This window comes from Rhineura floridana, chromosome 2 (genome assembly GCF_030035675.1).
Source record: "Rhineura floridana isolate rRhiFlo1 chromosome 2, rRhiFlo1.hap2, whole genome shotgun sequence".
Lineage (NCBI taxonomy): Eukaryota > Metazoa > Chordata > Lepidosauria > Squamata > Rhineuridae > Rhineura > Rhineura floridana.
The window spans coordinates 12,626,871-12,640,943 of NC_084481.1; the positions used below are offsets into that span (position 1 = coordinate 12,626,871).

A 14,073-nucleotide genomic window follows, 5' to 3' on the forward strand; every position below is an offset into this window, starting at 1 on the left:
TAAACTAAGAAAACATAATTGTACTACAATCAGTTACTGGTAATTCAGCAGCTGCCGTGTTTGGAATGGTAGGCTGTGCACAGCATGGTGCCTTAGTGATCATGCATGAGCATTTACATTCATACTGGGCTGAATAATATCCCCTGGCATTTATTTATTTATTTTAAAAATTATACCCTGCTTTTCACTGCATCAAAGCATTTTACAAAAAAAAATACAATATGCAAAACTTAGAACATTCCTCAAAGAACTTTCATGGCAGCATTCACCTCTGCAAAAATATGTGTGGGACATTAGTCAATCTTTGGGGAGAATGCTAAATTCTAAGACCTTCCACATGCAAGGGATTTTGATCTTCAGTTCAGGGATGGGGAACCTGTGGCCCTCTAGATCTTGTTGGATTACAGTGTCCATCATCCGTAGCTATTGGCCACAAGAGCAGGGGCTGATGAAAGGAAGTCCAACATCTGCAAGGCCACAAGTTCTCCATTCCAGCTTTAATATGACGTGCCAAGTATTCTGCTCTCCTCCCCCCCCCACACTTTTACTTTGAAAAACAGGGGTTTTTTTGCTGCTGGAAGTGGTAGCTCAAGATGCTGTGCAGCTTTCTGTGGAGTTCCTAAACAAACTCCTCATGGAAACAATGAGGATATGTCATGTTCCTGTATCACATTCTATTCAGGAACTCTAATGTTTAAGAGACAAAAATTAGGACAAGCTTGTAACCATTCTATTATCATACTAAGGATCAATGGTCAAGCCCCTGAAACCACCGGGTTACTGCATGGCAACCTGAGCCACTGCCTGCAGCAGTGAAAAGGCTTCCCCCCACCCCAAAGTAAAAGGAAGGGATGAAGGGAAGAAAACTCTTGAACAGAAATTCCTTGAACAAAATACTACATACTGTATACAGAGCTCAAATTTTCTTAGTTGCTACAGAAAATTTTGCAACCCTCAATGTAATAATAAAAACTTGCCTTCAAGAAATATGCATATAAAAGAAAATGTAATTCATTGATGTGTTAACATCTTCATTCTTGGGACTCACAGACACAATATTTTCTATTAAAACAAACAGTATTTAAACAATACTAATGGTAATGGTCACCAGCTTGGATGGCTTTAAAAGAAGATTAGACAAATTCATGGAGGACAGGGCTATCAATGGCTACTAGCCATGATGGCTGTGCTCTGCCACCCTAGTCAGAGGCAGCATGCTTCTGAAAACCAGTTGCCGTAAGCCTCAGGAGGGGAGAGTGTTCTTGCACTCGGGTCCTGCTTGCGGGCTTCCCCCAGGCACCTGGTTGGCCACTGTGAGAACAGGATGCTGGACTAGATGGGCCACTGGCCTGATCCAGCAGGCTCTTCTTATGTTCTTATGTTCAAAGGGGTATACCATTAGCATTCCAGCATAAGATGATAAAATCATAGCTTCTCTCTCAATTCGGCTGGGATAGATGTATCGGCGATGTAATGGTAGTTTCCTGTCCAGATTAAATCAGAAAAAAAGTAACACGTAGGTTTACCTAACAAATTATAAGTAATCTACTGTGCTTTTCACACTCGTGTGATGAAGTTTAAGACAAAGGAATCCAAGCTCAAATTCTTCCTAGGCTTAGAGTACAGTCTTAACTCCAGCTGCTGCCTGGCGGGTCTGAACAGAGTGGTGGGGCCACTGCCACATCTGCAGCCCTGGTATGCACTGTGGCTGGGACAGAAGGTAGGTGAGAGACAGATAGCTGCACAGCCTGGAGTTGCTGCATCTATTAGGCCCAATGCCATCACTTTACAGCAGCAGAGCCAACTTGGGATCCAACAGACCCTAGGCTTGCTCAGCCCCTCCTTGCTCTCAGAACACTCCACTTTGGGCCTTTCTGCTGGCTGCCGCCCCACAAAATCAATGGTGGCAGGGGGAGATCCATGGCAATGGAGTGATGCCACTGTCACTCTGCAGGCAGCAGCCTGCAGAGCGGAGGAGACCTCTGACACCCCCTACCCTCTCACAGACTGGCACCAAGACGTTTTGGGTTGCTCTGCCCAGGATCCCATTTAAGCTTTTTAAAAAAGAAGAGTGGCTATAGAATTGTGGTTTATGTTCCAGAGATATAGTGTTTTGGAATAATGGAGCTATAATGTTTCTGTTTGGATCTTTGGAATAAGGATTGTTCATTATGTTTTATGGATCTAAAAGGTTATGGAATATGAGGCAATCACTTATGACTCTAGATCCCATAATGAAATCTGGGAATCTATGTGAGCCACAGGTTCGGATTCATGTAGATATGTCTCTCAACACAATATTGGCCAGCTTCACATCACAAATGTGATGTAAGAATGAATAAGATGACCCTTATCATTTAATACAAACCCAAATTAATCTATACTACCAACATGTGTGGGCATGATTCCATTCAGATGAATAGAATTTAACAGGCTTAAACTTAAGTTCTTAAGTGGGTCGTAGATTAAACATCCAGCTCCAGCTTTGCTATGCAAATTAATGGCTTCACTACAAGATCAAGATCTTTGTTTTTCCTTACACTTACATTTTTTCTTTTTCCCAAGGCATTTGGGCTTCTGAATCACTGAGCCAAGGTAAAGCAACATTTATAGCCAAGTCATAGTGAGCCTGGGGGAGAAAAGAAGATGTTTAAAAACTTGGTGTCAAACAACATAATTTCTTTGCACCACAGTTGAGTAGAGCTGAAACATGTTACATGTGTGGTGGTGTTGACTCATAGGGCTTGCATTGCGTTTTGTATACTCTTTCATCACCTTGACCACCTATTCCTGAAAAAAAAACTTAGCACAGCTCAAGCATGTGTGGTGTTGTTGACTTACAGGGTCTCTGTCATCTTTGTTAACTTGTTCATTGCTTATTCTACAAAGAGAGCTTCTGCCAGGCAGCTTTTTGCTGCATTGGTTCACTGCATTTGTGCAAAAAATGAAATGGAAATAGGGCCAAATACAATACTTGAGGAAAAGAGCGACATTTCCCCTCCTCAATTTGCAGGCTGCCAGGCCAACAAATATGCCTCACCCCTGATGTGGACTGGCAGGGGCAGACAAGAAAACAGCATGGTCTAAAGGCACATATGGAGCACAGAGGTTGCATTAGCACTAGGTGCACATCCAACCCACCCACTACGCTCAACATCAAAGGCCCTCCTCCGGGTGCCTACTCTGAGGGAAGCTGGGAGGATGGCAACAAGGGAGAGGGTCTTCTCAGTGGTGGCCCTCAAATTATGGAATGATCTCTCTGACGAGGTGCACCTGGCGCCAACACTGTTACCTTTTTGACACCAGGTCAAGACTCTCCTCTTCTCCCAGGCATTTTCGCATGTGTTTTTAAATTGCTTTTTTAAAAATGTGTTTTTTAAATGTGTATATTTGTTTTTAATGTTTTTAATTGTTGTAAACTGCCCAGAGAGCTTCAGCTATGGGACGGTATACAAATGCAATAAATAAATAAATAAACAACCCCCCTTCACATTTGAAGATGATGCTTATTGTGAACTGCCGTCAGAGCCACTTAGCTGAAAGGCAGTATACAGAGAAGATTAGACAAATTCATGGAGAATAAGGCTATCAACTGGCAAAGGTGTTGCCAGATACAGGGCCATGGCACAAATTCGCTTATGCTAATTTATATCTATAGATGCACATTTAGGTTTCTGAGCAAATTAAAATGATGGGTCATGGGATCTCAACAACACTACCCTTTCAGCACATCCAGCAGCTCTATAAGCAAATTTAAAATTTAAAAAGTGTAAAAAGTTGGGTGGGGGGAGTAAGGAGCAGGAGATCCAGGCCCACCTGAAAAAAACCTGGGCCACCCACTAACAATAACCCTGTAAATGGCAATGAGTCATGATGGCCATGTGCTACCTCCATGACCAGAGGCAGTCACTGGGGAACAACAGCAGGAGAGGGCTATTGCTGTCATACCCTGATGGTGGATTGCCCAGAGGTATCCGGTTGGCTACTGTGGGAAACAGAATGCTAGACTAGATAGGTCTTTGCTCTGATCTAGCAGAGCTCTTCTTAAGTTCTTGAACACTAAAAATAAATGCAGATAAAATGTTTTGACTACAGCCCAAACCCAAACGTTAACCATTTTACACAGCAGATGCCCAACTAAAGTCTGGAAGATGGTTCTCAGGTTTTCTGTATAATTTACATCTTCAGTGTTTCTGACAATTTATATGTCTACCAGCAGACTAAATGGACTTGGCCGTCAATGTGATCACAATTACAGTGACACAGCACAACTGAAAGAACACACCAGCTTGGTCATCACATGGCAACCACAATAACCAAATAAGCTGATGACATTTTTTAAAAAAATCTTGTTAAATTTAAAAGCCGGAACATTGATTTCTCTTCCCAGTGATACAGCCTGATGTCTGTCAGCACTTCTTTCTTTGTCTTTTTAAATACCCAGTTTTTTCCTGCAAAGTGGTTACTCATTTAGCTTGTTATAACATCTTCAGCTCAGCACTGCCCTGCAATAAACTAGTATAACCTCTCATCAGAAGACAGATAAGTCTGACAGGAATCCTAACAAGCACTGACAATAAATAATCTGAAGGAAGTAAAGATCCACAATCTAGGTTCCTTAGTGTCAGGCTGGGCAGTAGGAAGCAGTCAGAGGGGATGCAGGAGTTTTGCCAGAGAGTCAGAGCCAAAGAACACACCTGAACATATTAAGAGCCAGGAAAACCATTATTGTTTGGGGATATTCTCAGCCCCAACAGTAAGACTTTTGTATACTGTCTTGACTAAGAGCACTCAACAACCAGCTGTGGTAAGCCTCAAGTAGCCTTCCTTAACCTGGTACCCTCAAGATGCTGTAGGACTACAACTCCTATCAGGCTAATGGTCAGAGATGATGGAATTGTAGTCCAGCAACATCTGGAAGGCCACAGATTCTCCATCTACAACTTGCATTATCACTGGCCCTAGGTGGGCATCAGCTGGCCTACATCTTGAGAATACTTCACTTCCAAAGAGTCTCCAAACCATAGTTTTGTGGCTCATCAAATGGGGCAGTTGCAGAGTTTCCAGCTGTAACTCAAGTGGCTCCAATTGGTAAAGACTGCAGATATAGCTATTATGTATTAAATGACCTCTCCCTCTTGTTTCTTCTCCTTTTGGTAACCAACAGCAAGCACTTTTAATATTGTCTTAAAGCAGGATATTTCTTGTAGGAATATAGGAAGCTACCTTATACTTAATCAGACCAGTTCAAGCTCAGTACTGTCTACACCAGCGGTTCCTAGTTTTTTCCCCTGTGGACCACTTGAAAATTGTAGAGGATCTTGGTGGACCACTTAATAATTTTTCAGCCTTTTGTAGCAATTGTTACGCACTGTGCATGATGCTGTATGATTTTTATTGTATCTTTATTACTTCTTTTATTTCTTATATTGTATTTTATTGTATTACAATTTGCATTCTATAGAATTCAAATTGTAATAGAATAAAAGAAATAAAAGACTCAATAAAAATAAAATTAAACATCAATATGAATATTTAATGTGGACCACCTGAATGAAGCTCACAGACTACTGGTGGTCCATGGACCACAGTTTGAGGGGCCCTGGTCTACACTGACTGGGAAGGAACGGTTTGTTCTTACTGTAAACGGTGTTTCTTCATGGATGACAAGAGGTCTCCAAGTGGTAATGTAGCTCCCCCTACAGCTCAGAGACAGGAAACGCTTCAGTGAAGATTTCTAGCTCTTCCCCTCGCTGAGGCTCAGTTTCATTTCTTGACGAGCTCCTGCCATCAGCCTCAGTAGCAAACTCAATAATGAGAACATAACACATGAAACAGAACAGCAAACGAACTTGACAGAGAACAATGTGCTAGAAATTAATCAACTGGACAATGAAAATTAGCGGAGAAGTCGTGGCATTCAGTGACGCAGTCCAAGCCAGCAAACAAGACAGCAAGGCCTTGGAGACTTCTTGTCATCCATGAAAAAACACCATTTACGGTAAGAACAAACTGTTCCTTCTCTCATGGATGACAGAGGTCTCCAAGTGGGATGTACTAAAGCTGCAACCTAGGGTGGGTCAGATGGAGGCAGGACCTGCTGCGGAACCCTGCGGCCAACAGAAGCTGCTACTGATGCATATAGGTCGATTTTGTAGTGTCTCATGAAAGTGCTAGGAGAGGCCCAAGTGGCCGCTCTAAAGATATCTGCTATCGGGGCATTGGTGGAAAAAGCCACTGATGTAGCAGATGATCTAGTAGAATGTGTTTTAATGTGTAATGGTGAAGGCAAGCGTAGCACTTCGTATGCTAAGGAAATGCAAGCTCTAATCCACCGAGCTAAGGGTAGCGCTTGACACCTTCTTTCCTATATTAGCAGGATGGAAAGCTACAAATAGAGAATCAGACCTCCTAAATGAATTAGTTCTATCAATATAAAATTTTAGTGCCCGTCTGATGTCTAGCGAGTGCCATGCCTTTTCCCTGGGGTGGGCAGAAAGAGGTAGAATTATTTCCTGTTGCCCATGGAAAGCTGGGTTCACTTTGGGTATAAAGGCTGGGTTAGTTCGCAGCACCACCCTGTCGCTATGGAAAACACACAGGTGTCTCTTGACCAAAAGTGCCTGCAGTTCAGAGACCCTGAGTGCCACTATAATAGCCACCAGAAAGAGTGATTTGAAAGAGAATTTTCAAAGGAACGGATTTTAGTGGCTCGAATGGAGGCTTTTGCAAGGCAGAGAACATGGTGTGAAGACTCCAAGATGGAAGGCGATGTAGAACTGGGGGGGCTGAGGGCCACGGCTCCATTTAGGAATCTTTTGATAAGTGGATGGGAAGCAATGGATACAGCACCCTGTACTTGCAAAATAGATGATAAGGCTGACGGCCATCTCTTCAATATGTTAGGCCGCATGCCCACCTGAAGGCCGTCTTGCAGAAATAATAGTACGTCCAAAACCCCAGCTAACTCTGGACAGGTGCCTTGCTTATTGCACTAGACAGAGAAAGCCTTCCATGTACTCTGGTAGCTACGAATGGTCAAAGGTTGTCTTGCCACTAAGATGGTATTCACTACTGCTGGAGAAATTCCAGATGTTAGTAGTCTGCTGCGCTCAATTTCCATGTGGTCAACCAAAGCCATTGAGGATCTGGGTGGAGAAGAGGACCCTGATGGAGCAGGTCCAGACGCACCGGGAGATTGAACTGCAGCGCCTTCACTAGTTGCATGATGTCCGAGAACCAGGGGCACCTTGGCCAATAAGGGGCTATCAGCATACCTGAGCCTTCTCTGCTCGAATCTTTTTTAATACACTGGACAACGGTGGAGTTGGAGGAAATGCATAGAGTAGACCCTTCAGCCAAGGAACTACAAGGGCATCCTGCTCCTCTGCCCCACAACTTTGGAAGTGAGAGGAAAAACCGCTGCTTCTGATGGTTCATCCTGGAGGCGAACAGGTCTACTTTGAACTTGCCAAACTTTACTCAAAGAGAGTGGAAGACCTCCCTGTTGAAGGCCCATTCCCCTAGGAAGAGTTGCTGTCAGCTCAGCCAATCTGCCGTGATGTTCAAGTGGCCCTGAATGTATTCCGGGGTGACTGACCAAGTGTGTTGTTCCGCCCACGACAGCATCGTCATTGCCTATGAGTGCAGCACTATTGAACGAGTACTTCCTTGTTTGTTCAAGTGGGCCCAAATTGTCATGTTGTCAGTGTGTATTAATACATCTGGAAACCTGATGGTGTCCACAAAGTGCTGGAGGGCCAGATGTGCTGCCCGTAGTTCCAGCCAGTTGTTGCATCTGCACACCTCCAGTGGCGACCATAGTCCTTGAACGTACTGTCCCTGGCAATGGGCGCACCATCCCTCAAGGCTTGCATCGGTGGTGATGACTGATAGAGGCAGATCCTGGAGAGACACTCCCTTTTCTAGGTTTCTTGCTACCATCCACCAATAAAGGGAATGCTTGACTTGACGGGAAAGAAGCACATAACGATGGTTGCAGTGTGCAACTACTTCTTGGTAACAGAGAAGCAGCCATTGAAGCGGCTGAGAGTGCAACTGAGCCCAGGAGTTAATCCCTATTGCCAATGCCATCATGCCTAGCAACTTTGTGAGCACCATGACGTCTGCTGACCGCACTTGAGTCAATGCAAAGGCTGAGGTTGTGATCTTCTGAATTCTCTCTGGTGACAGGGAGATGGATCGCCAGACTGTGTCCAATCTTGCTCCTAAGTATATTAACTGCTGAGATGGACTGAGGTGACTCTTTTGAAAGTTCACCAAGAAGTCATGGTCCTTCAGGTGTGCTGGTGTTATTTTGACAGCTTCCCGAGCCCGATGAGCAGAACTGGTCCGAATCAGGTTGTCTAGGTAAGGATATATATGCAGACTCTGCAGGCAAAGACCGGCCACCAATGTCACCATCACCTTGGTGAAGATTATTTATTTATTTATTTATTTATTAAATTTATATACCGCCCGACTAGCGATAGCTCTCTGGGCGGTGAACATAAAATAGTATAAAAATACAATGAATAACAAAATAATATTAAAATACAATCAACAATACAATAAACATTTTTAAAATTAGATCAATGTAACTTAAAATGCTTCAGAGAATAGGAAGGTTTTGACCTGGCGCCGGAAGGAAAGCAGAGTCGGCGCCAGGCGTACTTCCTCAGGGAGACTGTTCCATAGTTCGGGGGCCACCACTGAGAAGGCCCTAGATCTTGTCATCACCCTCCGGGCCTCCCTGTGAGTTGGAACCCGGAGGAGGGCCTTCGTAGCAGAACGTAGTGCACGGGCCGGTTCATATCGGAAGAGGCGTTCCGCAAGGTATTCGTGGCGCTGAGGCCAGGCCAAAGGGTAGGGTTTTGAATTGAAAATGACTTCCATTGTAGTAGAAGCGTAGCAGTCGCCTGTGCGTTGTAAATATGGGTATGTGTAGATAGGCTTCTCTCAAGTCCACCAATGCGAGAAAGTCCTGGGGTTGGAGTGCTTCCCTTATGGACATAAGAGTTTTCATCCTGAATTTCTGTGGAATGACAAATTGGTTTAGGAATTTGAGGTCAAGTACCATGTGCCAGGATCTGTCCTTCTTCCCAACCAAGAAGAAGACTGAGTAAAGCCCTGAGAAAAACTCGCTTGAGGGCACCTCCTCTATTGCAGAGATGTCTAAGAGATGGCAAATTTCATTTGAGATGGCCTGCTGCTTCACTGCAGACTTGGCAACGGGTGAAGGAAGAAACCTGCCATGCGGATACTCCATCAGCTCTATCTTGTACTCCTCTTTGACTATCTTTAAAACCCACTTGTCCTGGGGAGTGTCCTGCCATCAATGGGATAATTGGCTTAGTCTTCCCCCTCACTGGTGGTATCACTGCTGAGTCAGAAACACTGATGGTTCTGACGCCCCTGCCGCATCTGATTTGAAGAAGCCCTGGAGAAAGGAGCTTGTTGAGTCTTCTGTTGGAATCTCTGTCTGTTCCAAGAGGGGCGGCTACTTCTGAAGTCACAACCTTGCCCCGCAAATCTGGAGCCATGAAAGGACTGATAGGATTGAAAGGAGATGAGGGGGCACCTATACGTATGTCTATCATCTCATTTCTGTGAAGGCATCATCTTCTTTTTGTCTTAGTCTCTAGTAGGATGTCCTTCTGAACAACTTTGAACCTAATAAAGGGATTGAAGCTAGATTAGCCCTTGATGATGCGTCCACATCCGAGTGGTTAAGCCACAGGTGCCTCCAAGCAACGACTGCTGCTGCCATGGCCCCACAAGAGAATTGGGTGGAGTCCATGGTTGCATCTGCTATAAATGTCAGAGATCTGGAAACTTTCAGCAGAGATTTGCTAATCCTAGCAGGATCTTGATTAACATCATCAAGTAGATCCTCTACCCACAGGAGTGCTGCCCTGGCAAACACTGAAGCCGAAACAGAAGCCTGTATCGAAAGAGCATTAGCCTGATGAGCACATTTAAGGGCTACATCCTACTTGCGCTCAATGCGATCCTTCAGTTGTGCATCTCCACCCCAGGGCAGAAAAGCACGGGAAAGTAGAGTAGAAACTAGCCTATCCACTGCCGGAATGCGATACTGCATAGCCAAGCTCCAAAATGGCAGGCACTGGCACTCCGTCACATTCCAAAATGGCGGCCGCTGCTGTCCTCTCATGCTCCAAAATGGCGGGTGCTACCGCCCCACTGCGACTTAGTGTTACCTCTTCACGCAGTCCCGCTGAAAAACTGGCCCCTTCTGTGGACTCACCGGCCTCGAGACTTCGGGAAGTATTTGTAGATTTAGGTGGGCTGCGAAAACAGGACCCTGAAGAAGTCCCTTCCGGACTTCCGGGAAGGGTGACTTAGCCTGTGCCTGCTTTTGAGACGGGCTCCTGCCTCAAAAGAAGCTTATTCAGATATATCAGTCAGATTTTTTTTTTTTTTGACTGATTAAACTTCTCCCGGGTAGGGAGAAACGAAGAGATTAACCTCAAAGCCTATTTTTGTTGGGACGACCAGATCTCATTAATTTATGGGACGAGGTCCAGCCGACGAAGGTGGGACGGATTTTCAACAACAAGCTCTATCTGATAAAGCGAACGTTCATCTTATCTTCTAAGAGAGAACGCACTAACAGGCAAGCACCCTTCTTTCTATATTTTTCTTTTACTTGACTTAAATTGTTGCTGTTTAAAAGAGATTTGCCAGATTGATCGGTTTTTGACATCTCACTGGGGAGCCATAACTTCTCTCTGCTACTCACTAATTAATAGCTTATCTCTGTTTTTGTTGCAAAAAGCTGTCCTGGATTTGCATTCTAAAGATATACACAGAAGAGGGATTTCTATTCCAGATTTTTATTTTGAAGAATATTATATTGTCTGAGACTACTCTCTTTTTGGTCTATTTTATTTTGACGAATCTGTTTCCTGACGACCGCCATTAATTGTTTCGATCCTGGGAACTGCATTTTGTTTACTTAAGCATGGAGAGATAAGGCTGTCTGCTCTGTTTATACTGTGATGTCACCAAGTTTGGAGTATTAACCCAATTGTTGCTGAAATAAGAAGTGGTTTTCCTATATTTTTCTTTTAAAATGGCAATTAAGAAAGTGGCTGAGAATCTGGAAATAACTATGTTTCAGAAAATAATGGATGAGATTGAGATAACGAAACAAAACCTGTGACAGGGTTGTAAGGAGCTGAAAATTGAATTGAGTAAAATGAAGCAGGAGATTAAAGATATAGGGGTCCCTGTGAGAGAGGTGACCCTGGAAGGGGTCCCTGTGAGAGAGGAGACCCCGGAGATTGGAACAAACGTGGAACAGGAAAAAGATTTGGAGTCTATGGACTTTAGAAACAAAATCTATTGTTTGGAGACACAGGAGATTAAAGACATAGGGGTCCTTGTGAGAGAGGAGACCCTGGAGACTGGAACAGGGGTCCCTGTGAGAGAGGAGACCCTGGAGACTGGAACAGGGGTCCCTGTGAGAGAGGAGATCCCGGAGATTGGAACAAACGTGGAACAGGAACAAGATTTGGAGTCTATGGACTTTAGAAATAAAATCTATTGTTTGGAACTCAATGTTATCTCTGAAGAAATTAATGAAGATTCTAGAGATAAAGTTATCAATGGCATGGATAATCTTCTGGACTGGAATGATGTGATGGAGCCCAATATAGAGAAAATCTATGGAATTAACTGCAGCCATGTGACAATGGAAAAACTTTCAAGAGATGACCCAGTGTATTTTGAAAAAAAGAACAGAGATATGATTTTACAGCAGTATTTCAGCAACCTATTCAGAATGGATGGCAAGAAAATATTTGGGATAGAGGTAATTCCCATCAGACTCTTACTATATGACTATGGCTTTGACAGCAAGATTATTATGGAATACTGATAATGGAAGATTGGATATTGAAATTACTGGACTTAACAAGACTACTGAAGATGGAAGATGGAAAATGGAACTAATAGGGATAATAGAACAATGGCTACTGAAATTACTGAACCTAACAGATTCTGATGTGATGGATTAATTGAAATGTTTATTTTGACTATGGTTATGACAATAAGATTATCATAATTAGTAATGAGATGGATTAATCGATATGCTTATCTGGAAAAAAAAAATTGATAGATATATTTCTTAAAGAATTGAAACCTCTCTTTGACTTTTTGTGGAAAGAATAAAGTAATGTTTATGAGATTTGATGATTAAGTAAGATAACTACTGGAGGAAAGTGATTTTATAATATGACTTAAGAGACAGGATTGTTATATATTATAGACTTATAATTGATTTGATCTTTGACAAATGGGAAGTCAATATTTTACTCTTTATTTTTTATTTTTGTTTTTTTTTTCTTTTTTTTTTTTTTGTTTAACTATTTTTGATTTTGTTTTTTGTCTTTGAATGTTTTATGATTTCGTCTTGTATGTTTTATGAAAATCTGAATAAAAATTATTGAAAAAAAAAAAGAAGTCCCTTCCACCGGGTCATCTCTGCCAATAAGCAGCCCTTGCTGAAAAGTGGTGGGAAGGTGGAGTGGGCGGGAACTGACTGCGGCTGTTGCTGAGCGCTGCCCAGGCTTTTGAAAATGCTTCTTTTTTTGTCACATGACTCTTTGCTGTATCCATGTCTCATAGGGAGAAAGACAGCTGAGACAAGTCAAAAAGCTGACAGGGGAAGCTGACAGAGGTAGAAGACTGGTGGAGAATGAAGCTAGAGCGTCTGACAGCGAATTTTTTTTTAACTTCAAGAGGTAAGTAGAGGGAAGGTAATAAACGTAATAAACGAATAAAAGACAAAAACACAGAAAGGAAGGGGAAACTACTGCCCTTTAGTGAGGAGATAACCCAAGAGGAGGCTGAGACAGGAAACAAAAATGAGGCTCAGCGAGAGGGGAGGAGCTAGAAATCTTCGCTGAAGCGTTTCCTGTCTCTGAGCTGAAGGGGGAGCTATGTCACCACTCAGAGACCTCTGTCATCCATGAGAGAATGACTCTCCAGGGTTTTAGACAGGGAATCTTTCCTAGCCCTACCTGGAGTTCCTGGGGATTGAACCTGGGACCTTCTGCATGAAAGGCAGATGCTCTGCTACTAAGCTATAGACATTCCCCCAAAGGCCCTTGGGTAAGGCCAGAAACAAAGCAAAAATATAGCAGTAGCTTACCAAGCCTTCTAGAAAGTTGGTCTGTCTCTTTCCTTGTGGGTCAAATTCATTTTCCCGAAGTTTGACACCAACATAATCTCCCCTTCCAGGAAAAGAATAATTTTGAATTAGGACCAACTCTCAGTCATCCAGTGCATTGTTATTTATCTGTGTGTCTTGGGGTGGGAGAGGGTTCAAGAAAGTTTGAGGCATTACGCACACAGAGTATAAAATACAGCTATTACATAAGAGTCTGCTTTAAAATATGGTATAGATAAAAAGATAGCACATGGTACTTACAAGAGTTTTTCAATCTCTTTTTTCAAATGTTTTCTTTCCATTAATATGTGTATTCTTTCTCCATGTACCACAGTGGAGTGCCAGCTGCAGAGATCCAGTTAAATAAGAGCTACATACAACAAACAAGAAATTCAGGATAGTTAAATCAGTAAAGGAAAACTAGAATCACGTCATGAGACTGTAAGCTCCACAGGGCACACAGTACAAGCTCTGTTCCTGTCAGTGATTTAAAATACACAGCCAAGTGTAAGCAGGCCTGCTAACTTCCCTAATTTGAGACTACAGATAGCAGACCCTAGTTCTTCTGCCATTACCCATGTTGTTACTGAGGTCTAGCAGCCGCCGCAGCCAATGCTATAATGACTTACAAAAATTAACAGCTGCATGCAATGCATACACAGCTTACGGAATACTGTATGTAGACAAGCACGGCATCACAGCTGCCACATTTGTCATTCTATAGTGATGAGCTGGAAACTGTGCACAAGTAGTAATGCAACTCTGACAATTAAAGTGAGGGAGGACAGTTGTAAAAGGAGATCAACAGCTGTTGTGTGCTGAGAACTGCAGATCTGGAGATGAATACTTGTATTAGGGCTATCAGGTACAAGCACACT

General features: G+C 43.1%; 1 protein-coding gene across 1 annotated transcript in view; it reads right to left on the reverse strand.

The window, feature by feature from the left end:
- Positions 1-13,663, reverse strand: part of C2H2orf80 (chromosome 2 C2orf80 homolog) — a 38,116-nt gene extending 24,453 nt beyond the window's left edge. The window contains exons 1-4 of the mRNA XM_061607506.1: positions 13,457-13,663; positions 13,178-13,259; positions 2,547-2,629; positions 1,316-1,484 (exon numbers count right to left, since the gene is read on the reverse strand). Of these exons, the coding sequence (XP_061463490.1) occupies positions 1,316-1,484; positions 2,547-2,629; positions 13,178-13,259; positions 13,457-13,497 (375 nt within the window). The 5' untranslated portion in view covers positions 13,498-13,663. The remainder of the gene's footprint in view (positions 1-1,315; positions 1,485-2,546; positions 2,630-13,177; positions 13,260-13,456) is intronic.
- Between the last annotated feature and the right edge of the window lie 410 nt (positions 13,664-14,073).